The 15,616-nt window shown below is 38.0% G+C and overlaps 3 protein-coding genes across 4 annotated transcripts; 1 reads left to right on the top strand and 2 right to left on the bottom strand.

The window, feature by feature from the left end:
• Positions 1–2,155: 2,155 nt before the first annotated feature.
• LOC106088913 (uncharacterized) lies at positions 2,156–6,945 on the bottom strand. Of its 2 annotated transcripts, XM_059365879.1 has the most exons (4): positions 6,649–6,732; positions 6,294–6,586; positions 4,407–4,572; positions 2,156–4,342 (listed from the first exon to the last, which is right to left on the bottom strand). In XM_059365879.1, exons 2-4 carry the CDS (start codon positions 6,500–6,502, stop codon positions 3,380–3,382), a joined length of 1,338 nt encoding a protein of 445 aa, XP_059221862.1. In that variant the 5' UTR covers positions 6,503–6,586; positions 6,649–6,732; the 3' UTR covers positions 2,156–3,379. The 2 variants fall into 2 exon arrangements, with proteins under 2 accessions (XP_059221862.1, XP_059221861.1); XM_059365878.1 differs by having other exon boundaries at positions 6,294–6,945.
• Positions 6,946–8,991: 2,046 nt separating this feature from the next.
• On the bottom strand, positions 8,992–11,886 carry LOC106088920 (uncharacterized). Its single transcript, XM_013254633.2, has 3 exons — positions 11,243–11,886; positions 10,497–10,659; positions 8,992–10,433 (listed from the first exon to the last, which is right to left on the bottom strand). The coding sequence occupies exons 1-3, from the start codon at positions 11,752–11,754 to the stop codon at positions 9,069–9,071; spliced, it is 2,040 nt and encodes a 679-aa protein (XP_013110087.2). The 5' UTR covers positions 11,755–11,886; the 3' UTR covers positions 8,992–9,068.
• A 742-nt stretch (positions 11,887–12,628) lies between these two features.
• Positions 12,629–14,078, top strand: LOC106088914 (methionine aminopeptidase 1D, mitochondrial). Its single transcript, XM_013254628.2, has one exon. The coding sequence runs from the start codon at positions 13,020–13,022 to the stop codon at positions 13,947–13,949; it is 930 nt and encodes a 309-aa protein (XP_013110082.2). The 5' UTR covers positions 12,629–13,019; the 3' UTR covers positions 13,950–14,078.
• Positions 14,079–15,616: the final 1,538 nt, after the last annotated feature.

Raw genomic sequence — 15,616 nt, 5'->3', positions numbered from 1 at the left:
GAAAGAGTTTCTGAAATCACATTTACACCAGAGTCCAAATCCACTTGATTTGAGATAATCTCCAAAACCCGTTTACACTACAACTAAAGTGATTTGCATTTGTCAACAGGGATGTTTTTGACCAAAGTGCGTGAAAGAGAAAAAGAGTGGGTTTCTATTTAATCTTGCCAATACAGTAAAAAAACTCGCGTTAAAGACACAACCTGTTCGATGTATTCCAATTGGATTCACTTTGAGAGTTGCAACATTTTCGAGTTTTTCTGTTTTGATTCGGGCATTTGTTCGAACATTTCTTCGTATTTTGATTTATTTCTTTGCAACCGACAGTTGGAATAAAAGGAAAAACGAAATATCGTAAGCAATTCAAACATGTTGCGTCTTTAACTTTTGTCACTGGTCATCCCGAATTTCGCTAACTCTTCTTCTTTTACCCTCTTTACTCTGATTGCAGAAGAGTGCTCTTTAGCGCGATTTATGGGATCAAGAACTACAAAAGTTAAAGACACAACATGTTTGACATCGAAAATGTCAAGGCTGATTTATTAAGGGTGGTCTCACGCGAACAGCTGTTAACTGTCGCCCAGGTTTGACGGTATTAAGATGACATTTGCATTCTCTTTGTTATCTTCTTTCTCGCGTATTCTCTGCTCATTCACGCACACAAATTTGTAAGGGGGGGTTGGCAAAACGTCTATCAGCGTGATGGCGGATTACACCATATGTTTGTGGTTGTTGTACAAATGAGACCACCTTTAATTGTTTCGCCATGACCTTTTACATTCATTCTTTGTTTACGTTTTCTTCTATTTGATGCCATTTTCATTCGGCAGATTTGACATCCTTAATGATGTTCATGGGGCCTATCCACTTTATGTTTTCGCAACTGACCTAACTTTCTATTAGTGAATCCTGCTCATGGTACAAGAACTTAGAAGGTGGGGTCATTTGCCTAACTACAACATTTTTCTGCGCAACCCTGGTGGATTATTTACAACTCGTAATGTCAAATGCCGCCTGGGCAGCAGTATATCTGCAGAGGTTAGAAGAAGAAAAAAGTTTAATAATTTTTCTGGCCCAGAGAAATTCAAAAGTTATTGTTTTGTTCGCCCACCGATGAGAGCCAAATTCAAAGTTGAGTTAAAAACGTATACCAGAATCAGGATGCACTTATAAGGTGAGGTCATGCGAACAGCTGAGTCAGAATTCACTGAATAAGGTTAAGCCAAGCGATCAGCCGATATACTTTTTTTTAATATTTGGCAGTACTTGGCATTGAGGATGTCAACTTGTGTTTTTGCATGTGACCTAACCTTCTATTAGTGAATCCTACAGCTGAGTAAAACTTGTTTATTTTTGTTTTGTTTTTACACCAAATCTAAATGTCGAAGGCTTGATATCACAGCTGTTATATTTTTCTAAAATCTCAAAAATATGTTCTATTTGATTGGATATTCCACACATAACCAACAAAACAGTTTCATAATGAAAATGCATATATAAAACATATTTGAAGAAGATAAGTTACAAAACAAAGTTTATTTCTAAAACCACTTTGACATTTCAATTTACGGCACTTGCCACTCAAGGTAGTTTCTTTGAGGGTAAATTCTTGTTGTTGCTAATAACACTACCTCTTAATTGTACCATGAAGCCGAATCAATTATGAAAACCATGGTACAATTAAGAGGTAGGGTCATTAGCACAATAATAAAAATGTACCCCAAACGAAACTACCTTGAGTGGCACACGCCAAGGCGGATTTAACAAGGTGGACTCATGCGAACAGCTGCTAACATCCGGTCGGGATTGACGGTATTAAAATGTCAGATTTTTGTGTGCATTCTCTTTGTTGCTACCTACTTTCTCGCGTATTCTCTGCTCATGTACGCACACGCACACAAATTTCTTTGCGTGTGTTGGTAAAACGTCGATCAGCTTGATGGCAAGATGGCGGATTGCACCATATGATTTGTGGTTGTTGTACAAATGAGACCACCTTTAATTGTTTCGCCATGATAGCTTCTTAAGTACATCGCAACGTCATTAATCCCCATATTTTTTTTTGTCAAATTTCTTTTTTAAAAATTATATTAAAATAAAATATAGTCAATTCTTTACAAATATATGTATGTACACAGTGTATCTTAATTATTGTAAATATTTACTTGAATTAAAAGTTGTTTAAAATATTACAATTTGTTTTAGAAACAGGTGGGTATTGCAACTTTGTAAAAAAAAAAACTCCAAAGATAGCTGATCAATGGTCATATAGATCACATTCCAGATATATATACATTTTAATTATTGTATATAGTCTATGCTAATATTTTTTATTTTTGCAATATTATTCGGCTTTAATTCATTTTAGTTTGCACGCCCTTTTCGAGTTCGTTTGGGATCAGTTTTTATGATTAAGCCGATGTTATGTCGTTCTTTTTCTTATATGCTTATTTAACTTCATAGAATTTTTGTACTGCATTTTATTTTTGTATTATTAATAAATTTACATTATATATCATTGCGAAAATATATATTTTAAAATGTTTACAAATGAGTTGGGATTGTTGATTGCAACTCAACTATAGTTGGGTTGCCAAAAGATAAAAGCATTAATTAAAAATTAGTATAAAGTTGGAAATTTTTTTCAGTTTCATCAAATATTAGTGTTTTGAATGTTGAGCCAATTGGTTAATTGTAAAAAAGTATGCAGTTCAATGCGGAGAAGAAAATTATCGATAACAAATTTGTCCATTGCCAACGCAACTGAAGTTTGGTTACAAGCCATAATCGATCCACAAATCAATGCATTGTTTGTTTTTAAAGTAAAAAAAAAACAAATGAAAAACGAAAATAATGAAACAAGGAAACAATTCATATGTAAAATGAAAAATGGTTTTTACATTTCGTTCTATTCCATATAGTAAAAAATTAAGGCTAACAACTTCCATACATTTATGTTCTGTCTTAAGGCGGGTACTATGTTCATGATTCACAGTGAAAATCAAGACAAAAAACAAAAAAAATTCTTAATGATAACGTGATTATTATATTTTTTCCCATTATGTAGAAAGAAATGTTCTTTCCCACATCAGTCCCCACATCAAATAAAAACAGTATATTTTTTTACTCCAAAAAGTAGTAATTGTGAAAAATTTTGATTTCCATTTTAAAACAGGGATCTAGTACCGATCTTTAGTTAAAATAAAGATCAATTTGGCAGTACTGCCTTAAAAAAATGTTTTTTTTTTACAAATTCGTTTGGAACTTCATTGTTAATTGAATTTATATTAACAACAGCATGACTGTAATGGACGAAGGAGACGAAACTAATAGTTTTGCCTCCGATTTTGTTAATATTTCGACTATTTTCGTTATGATTCTATTTTTTTAACATAGTATGAATTCTTATAAAGTTCAGTCCAAATTTAATGCGACCCTGACATTCATGTATAACCTTGGCCGACAAACCATCTATGTAAAGACGATAAATTTGACCAAAATTATTTTTACATGGAATGTAATTTAGTATTTTCCAATCTTTTGTATCGATGCCTGCATTCTGTTTTTCAATCAGTGATAGAATAGCATTTGTCGGTGGAACTGGTGGCGGTATCCACATCTTGGCCAATACTCTCAAGGGCAACATTGACTGAGGTATTACTTCAAGTTGAAGATGCGGCCAGCGTTCACAAACACTCGCTACAGTGTCCCTTAAAAAATCTATCGATCTATGGTTGCCACATTTGACAATTTTCACACCTCTAGACCAATTTGCTCCATCGAATGATATTTCCTCGTTACACCATTTGCTGGATATCATGTCGCTGAGCAATCTTTCTTCTAGCTTCATCCATAAGTTGTCATCAAGTCTTCCATGTAGATCAGATTTATCAATTATTGCTACCTGTAAATCATTACAAATATCCATACTATTCTGCCGGGTTTTGATGCGCATGCCAGGTGTTGTGTTCATTTTAGGCGAACTCTTTAGGGCGGACATTCTTTCTAAACGTTTTACATTTCTCTTGTGTGTTCTAATGAGATTTTTTTCTTTTCTAGAAAGCACACTGGCATCTTTGCCTTCATATCTCCTAAGAATATTCATGGATTTTCTATAGTTGTTCTCCATTATAGTCGAGTCTCCATCCGAAATTGTTATGATGCTCTCAGCATCCTGTATAATTTCTGGTATTGTTGACATGCTAGACGCAGTAGATAATTTCGGTTGTATTGTTTCATGTATAAACATTGCATGATAGTCTTTAAAGTAGTCACAAAATGAGTCTTCAGAAGCAGTTGTACTCAATAGAATAATTTTCAAATCAGCTCGATGGGGTAATATCTGTTCAAAAAAGAGGCACATTGGTTATTAGTCTTAAGATGTTGCTTTTTAGAAAATACATTACAGTTTGTAAAAGATCCATTAGCCGATGAAGTTCTTCACTATTTTGGGTTTGTATGTCATCCAATATAACAACTGTTACGCTTTGAAGCAAAGGATCACTTTCAAATTTTTTGGTCAGAATATGGGCGGTGCAAAACAAAATGTGGCCAGTATGACGCGGCATAATACTTAAAGGGGAGGGGAACGTAAAATATAGATTATATTTTGATGTTGTATATTTTCACCATCTACTTTCTAACTAGAAGCAGAAACTCCCATATACTTATTGAACGCTACAATAGTACGATTCTTGAAAGATCTTACCATAATCGGGGTTCTCGTCTGTGGAATTGCTAATCGCAAAATTTCAAAAATTTTGCTGTAAGCCCTTCAGCATTCAAAAGAAATTTAATGCTTTATTTCCGTTCTTTAAGCAGCTAAAGACACTGTTGCTGTATTTTATTGCCATAGGTTTTATTTTGTCATATTTTATAATCTTTCCTTTCGAGTCTCCCTGAAAATTTGCTTTTTATTATACCCTCCACCATAGGATGGGGGTATACTAATTTCGTCATTCTGTTTGTAACTCCACGAAATATTCCTCTGAGACCCCATAAAGTATTTATATTCTTGATCGTCATGTCATTGTAAGTCGATCTAGCCATGTCCGTACGTCTGTCTGTCTGCCAAAAGCACGCTAACTTTCCAAGGAGTAAAGCTAACCGCTTAAAATTTTACACCAATAATTCTTATTAGTGTAGCCAAGTTGGGATTGTAAATGAGCCATCTCGGTCCTGTTTTGATATAGCTGCCATATAAACCGATCTTGGATCTTGACTTCTTGAAACACTAGAGGGCGCAACTCATATCCGATTTGACTGAAATTTTGCATGAGGAGACTTCCAACAACTATGCTAAGTATGGTTAAAATCGGTCCCTAACCTGATATAAACCGATCTGGTGTCTTGACTTCTTCAGCCTCTACAGGGCGCAATTCCTATCCGATTTGGCTGAAATTTTACATGAGATGTTTCGTTATGACTTCCAACAACTATTTATGGTTTAAATTGGTTCATAACCTGTTATAGATGCCATATAAACCAATCTTCAATTTTGACTTATTGAGCCACTAGAGAGCACAATTCTTCTGATTTGGCTGAAATGTTGCACCAAGTGTTTTCTTATGACTTACATGGCTGCCATATAAACCGATCTAGGATCTTGACTTCTTTAGCCTCTAGAGGTCGTGATTATTATCCGATTTGGCTTAAAATTTGTACAACGACTTCTTCCGTGACGTTTACCTACGTGTCAATTATGGTCTGAATTGGTCTATAGCCTGATACAGCTCCCATATAAACCGATCTCCCTATTTTACTTGTTGAGCCCCCAAAAGGAGCAATTTTTATTCGAATTGGCTGAAATTTTACACAACGACTTCTACTATGGTCTCCAACATTCAATTATGGTCCGAATCGGTCAATATTATAGATCCAATGTCATAGCAATTTTTCCTTTTATCATATGTTTGCCTAAAAAGATATACCGGGAGAAGAACTCAACGAAACCCACTCCAATGCTATTCTCTATTCTCTAGATGCTTACATGCTTAGTCGCAGAGCTCCTGAATCTGGATATTTGGCAAAATCTAGCAAACATCTCAGTTTATCTTGTCGGGTCATAGATAAAATTTTTTATCACTTGTCATCTGAGCGCCCCGATCCCTACTACAGTCGGATTTACATGTTCATATCGATTCAGGATCAATCGTAGCGAAGGGCTGCTACCACTCCGAAATTCTGCGCCCACAACAAACTTATCTTAGTGCACAAAACGTATGCACTTATACAAACATGTTTTGTATGTTTTTCATACTGCCTAATTATCGCCAACCAACAAACATACGTACCTTTGCCCTTCAATTTCAAGTCCAATTGAATTTCCCACTGATTCCAATCTTTCATAAGCCACACGCTCCGCTGCCGAAACTGCCCTCGTTGCTCTAGTCTCAATGCAGGCAATGCGACAATCTGTGCCACAATTGTTGAAGATGAAATCATCCAGTATCATTTGGGGAATCTGTGTTGTCTTGCCACATCCCGATCTCCCAACGACCATTACCACTTGATGGGCTCTTATGGCTCTTAAAATGTCTCGACACTGCTGGACGGCAGTTAGTCCTTTACGTGTTTGAAAAATTTCCTGAAATATCCTTGACTCATTCTTTTGCAACAACTCTTCCTTTAAATTCGCGTTGTTATAACCTGGCATTTGCATATTATTGTTCATTGAGGAAGACCAAGAACAAATACTTGCAGCTCTGCTGGTATGCGCTCCAAAACTCCGCACTTTTCTAAGTACTTCCAGACGCACATCATATTCCGTATCATTATCCATCGAAAACGTTGTTTCTTCTACTCCCATCCAAGAAGGAGAGAGCTCACTATTAGACGTGTCCCATCCATTAAAAAGACGATTCATTTTGCCTTTCTTATATTGGCATTAGGAATTCTCAACGTAAACTAAGTTTCTCGAAGAAAGTGAGACCAAAACAAAATGGGTGTTAGTGTGTGTCTGTGTGTGCTTCAAATACTTCTTACCTTTACAGTGTACATTAATAAAAGGTAGATGGAATTTCCATTAAGAGCGGTATGCACCTCAAACGAAATTTTCGCTGCCATAAGCTGAGTACTTTGTTTGGCTTTTCGAGCGGAATGCTGTCAAACTCCACAAAAAAAAAAACCTTGGCGAAACGTTGAAAATAGGCGGAAAAGTAGTACTCTGTTTATAGTGACGAAAATGGCAAAAAAAAAACTATTATAGTGGCAACACTTGAAACTATTGCCGGCATATTTTCGTTTGTTTTATTGGTTTCAATAGTTCGTTTTCCTTTATTTATTTGAGCAATTTATATAAAATAGAGAAAACAATAAGTGCAGATAAGGAAACGTGCTTTGGTATGGAAAGAAAAACATCTGATTGCAGGCAAATTCCGCTCGCGGAACAATTAAAAATTTCATCTGGTATTCCGAAAGCAAAATAGAATACAAACCCATAATAAATCCCAAGGCGGATTTAAAAATATGGTTTTACGTGAACAGCTTTTAACAGCCGGCCAGGTTTAACGGTATTAAGATGTAAGATTTTTGTTTGCATTCCCTTTGTTGTTATCTCCTTTCTCGCATGTTCTCTGCTCATGTACGTACACGTATACACACAAACACACAAATTTCTTTGTATGTGTTGACAAAACATCGATGATCTTAATGGCGGATTGCACCATAAAACCCCGTTTAAACTGCTCATTAAATACGGATTTAAGGCTCTCGTCAGCTGATTTTATAAAGGAAAAACTGATGGTCGAGCCATTAAATCCGGACTCAATGTAAACGGGGTTGTTGTACTATGTAAGAATTGACATATTCTAAAGCAGGGTATTCTGTTCAGTTTTTCAGGCGGAATGCTGTCAAACTCCAAATAAAAAACGTTATGTTTTATTGATTCGGGAAAAAATATAAAACCATAAGTGCAAATAAAAAAAGAATATTTGAGTGTGAAAATAAAAGCAAATGACCACTGTCAAATTTCAGTGATTTTCCGAAAGCAGATTAGAATACCAAGCCTGCCCGGCACGGGATAGCTGGGAGCACCACACAGGCTGAGAACCGATCTGTGTGGTGTTCATTGCTGTTACGAGAAGCTTAGCTGCGAGCTACCGGACGCGTCCACAGGTTGCGGAGATTGGAATGCTCCATATGGAGTAGCTGCAACGGCAGTTGGGGACACTCAACGGTATCGAGCGTTGAGTCGCAGTGAGGCCGGGCGGCACCGGCTCTTGCACAAATACTGAGTACCTATGACTCCGATATGACAAGGCGAGTTCTTGACGACTTTGAATAGCCAATGGCCACCATTAATGTCACCCCGTAACACACAGCAAACCGAAATTTTCGCTTGGCATATGTCAATACACTTCTTATGACAACGAAAATTTCGTTTGAGGTGCCTACCGCCCTAGCAGCCACAATTCAGCAAAATGTAGCCTCTAGTAGAGATGTGTGCGTGAATGATTTTCCACTGCCGAGTTAGCTAGACCTCTCGTTGGCCGAAGTGTACATATACAAAGATAACCAAGTTCTTACTGAAGAAAGTTATCCAAAAAATTTAAACTTGTTATAGCCACATGTCTATATGTAGAGGTGGCGATCCTTTTCTAGCTCTTATAGGTCAGCAAGCTCGTTCCGACCCAAAGGACCGATAGCCTCAGGAACATGTTGGCCTTTGGTTTTTGGGTCGCCAATAACTCGCCTTGTCATATCAAGCATCATAGGCTCTCAGTATTTATGCAACAGCCAGTGCCACCCGGCCTCTCATTGAGACTCTCCGTTCGATACCGTTGATTATCCGCTATCCGCAACCTATGGACGCGCCCGGTAGCTCGCAATTAAACTCCTCGTGATAACAAAGATCAACACACAAATCGGAGCTCAAAGGTCCAGCCATAGTTATACAAACTTGTTTATTGCAAATTTTTAAACTGAAACTTTGTAGAAATAAAGTGTTTTGTGCAAATATATTTTGTCGTAAAAAAAACATACATGTCTGACTAAAATAGTTAAGAAAATGATTAGATCTTTATTTTTTTTTAGTTTAATTGTAACATTTTAATTGTTTATTCGATAATTTACTCTGGCTGAATGGTAATAAATCCAAAACCAAATCTGACACGACCTTGACAAGATTGTAATCTCCTAAAAGATATGACATCGATGGCAAGTCGAAATGTTGTTCCATTTTCACAGGGAATGGTCGAAAGTATTTGCCAATTATCTGTTACAAGATCTTTATTTTGCCTACCCAGTAATTCGAAAACATGTCTGGTAGCGGGTACAGGGGGCGGTATCCACATGCTGATGAATGATCGTATGGGCAAATGTGATTGAGGTATCACATCGAGTTGTGCTCTCGGCCAAAGCTCGCCAATACCGGTAACAGTAGCCTTAAGAAACTCCAATGACTTCTCATTGGCACATTTGATGACTTTCACTCCGCCTGACCATTCAGTGCCATCAAAAGATATAATTTCATCACACCATCTGTCAGATATCATCTCCTGGAGCAGCTTCTCTTCCAGCACAAGCCAATTGGCAGGATAGATATTACCATCAAGATCTGCCCTATCGATGATAGCTACTTGAAGATTATAAGAATCTGGAACAGCGTGATTCGCAGATTTATGTTTCTTCGAGCACTGTGGGGTTTCATTTGAAGGTACAGTTCTTTTAACTGCTGTGCCGTCGGAGAAACGGCGTGTTTCGTTTGTTTCTACATTTTTTAATGAACTCACATCACGTGTTTGCTGCATACGATTAGCTAACAAATCATGAACTGCTGTTGTGGATGTTCGCGAACTGGAGCCGCTTTTGAACGTGTCGGCTTTACTTACAGTGGCGCTTTGGTTTTGAGACAACGCCGAGGCAAATACAGAGTTGAGATCTGTTTTTTCAAGAATGAAGACGGATTTTTTATCCGCCAAATGAGGATACCTCCTTTCGAATTTGATTATATTTTTGCGATTACTATTGATCAAAGCCCTATCCAAATCTGATATCGTTTGGAGATCAGAGTCTATATATAATGAAAGAAATTCTATGGAACATCTATATTCATGTTCCATTTTCTTGCATTTTCCCTCCAGGACATTGTCGTCATCGACATTGTTGTCATCCATCATTGAACGCCTGCTTGCCAGAATATCCGATATTGTGGCAGATATGTCTGCTGATGAAAACTTATGTTCCTGTGGGTTTTTTAAATTCCAGTTATCCAAATAGTCCGATGATGGTGTTGATCCCACTTTAGGCGAATTATTTGCTCGGCCATCGTGAGACTTGAAATCGTTTTCCAATATTGAGTCGTTGTTGACTTTGTCCTCATCACCTTCATCTATGTTGAAGATGTCGTAGTGTTTAAAAAACTCTGCAAATTTTCGCTTGCACTGATGGGAGGCTAACATAATGACTTTAAAATCACGGCGAAAAGGTAACATCTGTAATAAGATATTTTTTAAAATTACATGTTTTTACACGTTACTACGGATAAAAACCATTACAATGGACAACAGCCGCATGACTTGCGTGTATTCAAAAGTTCTGTCTTGCATGTCATCCAATATTATGGCCGAAAATTTCTTCAAGAACGGATCGTCCTTGAATCTATGAAATAACATACCAGCGGTGCAAAACAAAATTGAACCGTTATCACGTGGCGGTATACTGTAATGTAAATAAAAATAATTATAAGATTATAAAAATTATAATCTAATCCCATGTCCATGTCTATGAATTCCATTCCATGTAAAATTTGGATTGTAGGCTAGATATAACACTATATGCCATATTGCTTTCGTAGCATGCCAATTGGTGAGGAAATTGCAACATTCCAGCTACTATTGCGTATACCAACATGCAGAGCAATGCTGCTTACAAGGAACAATATTTAAACTTAATATTTACGCCACTTCCACTTAAACATAATTGTAATAGGTATTCGAGATTTGATTCGGGGTAAGCGGGTGCCCGAATCAATCCTGGTGCATATGGACGCGAAACTGTATAAGATGCTCAAACTGAAAGGATTGGTAGGGTATTTTGCAGTAAGTAAATGGCAAATAGCTTCAGTTTTAAATGACTTCATATATGAAAATCATACGCTGCAGCTACAAACACCTCAACCAGAGAAGTCGTAATGCAAGATCCAATACTTTCAGTTTGAGTGTCAGTTTGGGGAGCTTTGTCGCCTAATGGGTTTTAAGGTGTCACATCTTGCAGTTGGGCCCCATTGATATTCAATACTTACTGTCCCCTCTTTGATTGATATCCAACTGATTTTCCCACAACTTCGTCCCGCTCATGGGCTACTTCTTTGGCCATGGTTTCCACCTTGTGTGCCATTATTTGTACACAAGCAATTCGGCACTCCGATGCTTTGTTATTCAAAATATACTCATCCAAAAGTATCTGCGGTATTTGGGTGCTCCTTCCACTTTTTTTACTGCCCACTACCAGTAGTACTTGATGTATCTTATAGGCTTCCAGAAACTCAAAGCCCTTCTGCACTGCAGCCAATTTTAGGCGTTTCTCAAAGATTTTCTTAAAAATATTCGATTCCTTTTTATTAAGTAACTCCATTTTTAAACGAGAGTTTTCAAATGATTCCTTTCCGACATCGTTATTGCTATGTTCTTCTTTGATGTTTTGAAAATCATCTGGTACAGATTTACCCACGAACTTATAGGCCAGCCTACGTATTTCATCGAATGCTTGTTCCCTTTTGGGTACCTTTTGACGTTTATATGAGGCCATATCCATTATATTCTGCAAAGAATTATTCTCTAGCAGCTATTTCCCTGGAATTAGCTCCAACTATTTAGGAGGATGTACGAAAGGAAAAGGAATGTTTTGTTTAAGCGGAACATGTGAATGAGGGATAACCGAAAAGCAAGAGTTGCCAGACGCATTGTTTGTTGGTCACCAATAATTAGAGGCCGAAACAGAATGAGCGCGTTGAGCTTTGTTTTTGAGCATTGCGTTGCAAAAATACAATTCTGCACAAAAATACCACAAAAGCAACACGGAAAGTTAAAGTGTAAAGAAATTTTAGAGTTTGAAGCTTGAAAGCGAGCGTCATTCAGTGCTGCCGCACGAAGTGGTATTTTTAGTTAAACCACGTTACACAAGAGCACAAATCCACTTGATTTAAAGTAATCTCCGCCGTAGCGCCGAGGTTAGCATGACAGCCTGTGACGCTGAACGCCTGGGTTCCAATCCTGGAGAGACCATGTAAAAATTTCTCCCAAAAAGGATTCGTACGTCTGCTCACAATGTAGGCGGCTAAGTTATGCCGCACGCATAACTTATTATTGAGTAGCCCCTGGGCTACTCAATAATAATTCACCATTCTAACGTCATATTTTTACTATCCCTACAACCATGGTGAAACAATTAAAGGTGGTCTCATTTGTACAACAACCACATATCATGTGGTGCAATCCGCCATCTTGCCATCAAGCTGATCGATGTTTTTACAGCACACATAAAGCAATTTGTGTGCGTGTGTGTATACAGAGAATATGCAAGAAAGAAGATGACAACAAAGAGAATGCAAACAAAAATCTGACATCTTAGTACCGTAAAACTCGACCGGATGTTAACAGCTTTTCGCGACAAACTTTTTAAATCCGCCTTGCCCTACAACTTTGCTAACATTCGACACACAGCCAGCACTCAATATTTTGTTGTTGGGCAACTGCCATTAACTGTAAATGAATATATCTTGTAATATACAGCAATTTTACAATGCCAGACAACTGTCACACAAACTTGCGTTGCCTTCCTGTGTGCCTGTGCTAAGTGGTGCTTCATATAACCTCATAAAGGTGTAATGTGGCAACTCTTTGCATATGGCATATGAAATTGCAAAGAAAAAGAAAATGAAATTGTTTACGTCTAGTAATGGACAGACAGACAGACATACATATGCCGTTCATACGTAACTTAGCTAGAGACGAAGCTGGACACGTAATACCCAAGGAAAGGAAATTGTTTGCTCGAAAACAATAGTCCAAGAAATAAAAATGAGGACAAAACTGCTTCAATATCCCATACGAAAATTTATGTCACGTTTCACAAAACAGAAACCAAATTTTGGTAATTGTAACACTGTGGAGCTGGGCAATGTGTCCGCCGAGAGAGAGGTGCCGGAACACATATTGAAGCCAGAATACTATTACAAACCCATGCCTCCAGGATTTACTTTGGGTGAACCAGAAATAAAAACTTGTGAGCAGATTGAACATATGCGGAATAGTTGCAAACTAGCAGCCAGCATTCTAAAGTCCTGTTCTGATGTGATCAAGGTGGGTGTTACCACAGATAAAATTGATGAATTTGTGCACAATAGCATAATATCAGCCAATGCCTACCCATCGCCACTTCGTTATGCTGGATTTCCCAAATCAATCTGTACCTCTGTTAACAATGTCGCTTGTCATGGCATCCCGGACGATCGTCCCTTGCAGGAGGGCGATATAATAAATGTGGACATTACAGTATACCTTAATGGGTACCATGGAGATTGTTCCAAAACCTTTATGGTGGGAGAAGTTGATGAGCGTGGACGATATTTAGTACAAAAAACAGAGGAATGCCTCCATGAATGTGTAGCTTTGTGTCGTCCAGATAAAGAATTTAAAATCATAGGAAATTTCATAGCAAAATTTTGCCAGCAAAACGGCCTAAACACAATACCGGCATTTATTGGCCATGGCATTGGGAGTTATTTTCATGGTCCTCCCGAAATACTGCATTTCAAAAATAATGTTCCCGGTGCCATGAAGGCAGGTATGACATTTACCATTGAGCCTATACTAACGTTGGGTGGACCTGATATCGAAATACAAGATGATGGTTGGACAGCAATAAGCGTCGATGGGGCAAGAAGCGCTCAGTTTGAACATACCATTTTGATAACAGACGCCGGTTCAGATATATTGACTTCAGATTAAAATCAACTAAAGAGAATTAAAAAAATTATACGAAATGACAAAAAAGTTTTTATCGAAAAATCTACTTGTATAGTTTATGGAATAAACATTTGAACTACTTTACCCTTGTGCTTGGAACTATCAACCTTACCTAACTGAATTCTTTCTTTTGCATACTTAATTTTCCAGGAGAAAGAAGTAAGAGTGTCTTTTTGTTATAGTCACAAGTTTGCATGTGAGGATTGCAATCCTTAGCAAGCTTCAGTAGCGGAAGCCAGGTTTTAAACTAGTCTCTTAGTGTCCAGAGACAGTTCTAATACCTAGTGAGGTACTTGACTACCGGTGCATCTAGATTCCGTCGATGCCCAGCGCTTTGGTACTATGCATGACATTCGTACCCTTGTCGACGGAAAAATTGTTAGTTGAATAACCTGGCGCATCTGTTGTTGTTATAGTTGTATCAGTGTGTTTTGTTTCATCCATTTGTTTGCTGGGTTTTGTAAAATATCCAAACCTATGAACTCTGTGACTAAGTTGGAATGTGTCTTTAGTGGGTAGGATCGGCTTGGGAGTTAAACAGGTGGCGTATGTCGTGTAGTCCCTAGTTAAAATTGGGATATATGTACATCCAACATGCTTGGATGCCTATCCATAAGATGGTGATTGGGATGGTCTATGCAATAGAAGCCCAGTAGATACCGCTTAGAAATAGTGTAGTTGTGTTTTCGCCCGGGTAGGGTCCAATGCAAGTCGCTCGGCTGGCCAGTCCAAATAGACGTTGCATAGTTTTTCACTGATCGGTCAATTGCTTTGTACGTAGTCAGCAATGTTTTTAATCTGCAGCCTGATTAAGAGATTTTCTCTTGCAGCGCTGAACTTCACGCTCCCGATAATGTAAATTGATCCCACCTAATTTCTGTGGGCGGTGGATGCCTATCCATAAGATGGTGATTGGAATGGTCTATGCAATAGAAGCCCAGTAGATACAGCTTAGAAATAGTGTAGTTGTGTTTTCGCCCGGGTAGGGTCCAATGCAAGTCGCTCGGCTGACCAGTCCTAATAGACGTTGCATAGTTTTTCACTGATCGGTCAATTGCTTTGTACGTAGTCAGTAAAGTTTTTGTATTAGCATCCCACTGGCACTAGCAAGTATTTTAGAATTGTTGGTCATCGAAATTCTTTGGCCTTTGGCCTGTTGTTGTTGTTGTAGCAGTGTGTTGTACACTGAGGCGGCAGCCCTTGCCGATGGAGAACTCCATCGGGTCAATCCGGTACGTACAACCGGCTGCCATGGGATTTACTACTGTTGGACATATGGAGGAATAGAAAATCTTAAAACCGGCCAAAGGCCGGCAAATTTGTCCATCTTTAGATAGCAAAAATGGTTTTATTTAAAATGCTCTTGGCTATTTCTCCCGTAGGTCATGTGGATGAGAAAAAACTGTTAAATCCGGTCGAAGGCAGGCAATTTTGTCCATCTTTAGATTGCAAAGAGGATTTTATTTAAAACATTATTGACCAATTCGTACTGTTGGGCACATAGAGGAGCTAATTTGTCCAACTCTTGAAACTAAAGAGGGCTTCATTTACAAATCTCTCGGCCTTCAAATTCCTTTGGTTATTTAGTTGAATTATACCTCAAATGAAAGCTTAGAGGAGTGGCTATTGTAATCTGAAGCAACCTGTGA

The sequence above is a fragment of the Stomoxys calcitrans genome, chromosome 3 (assembly GCF_963082655.1).
Source record: "Stomoxys calcitrans chromosome 3, idStoCalc2.1, whole genome shotgun sequence".
In the NCBI taxonomy this organism is placed as follows: Eukaryota; Metazoa; Arthropoda; class Insecta; order Diptera; family Muscidae; genus Stomoxys; species Stomoxys calcitrans.
Note: the sequence above shows the minus strand (reverse complement) of the source record. Positions and strands in the feature narration are given on the sequence as shown.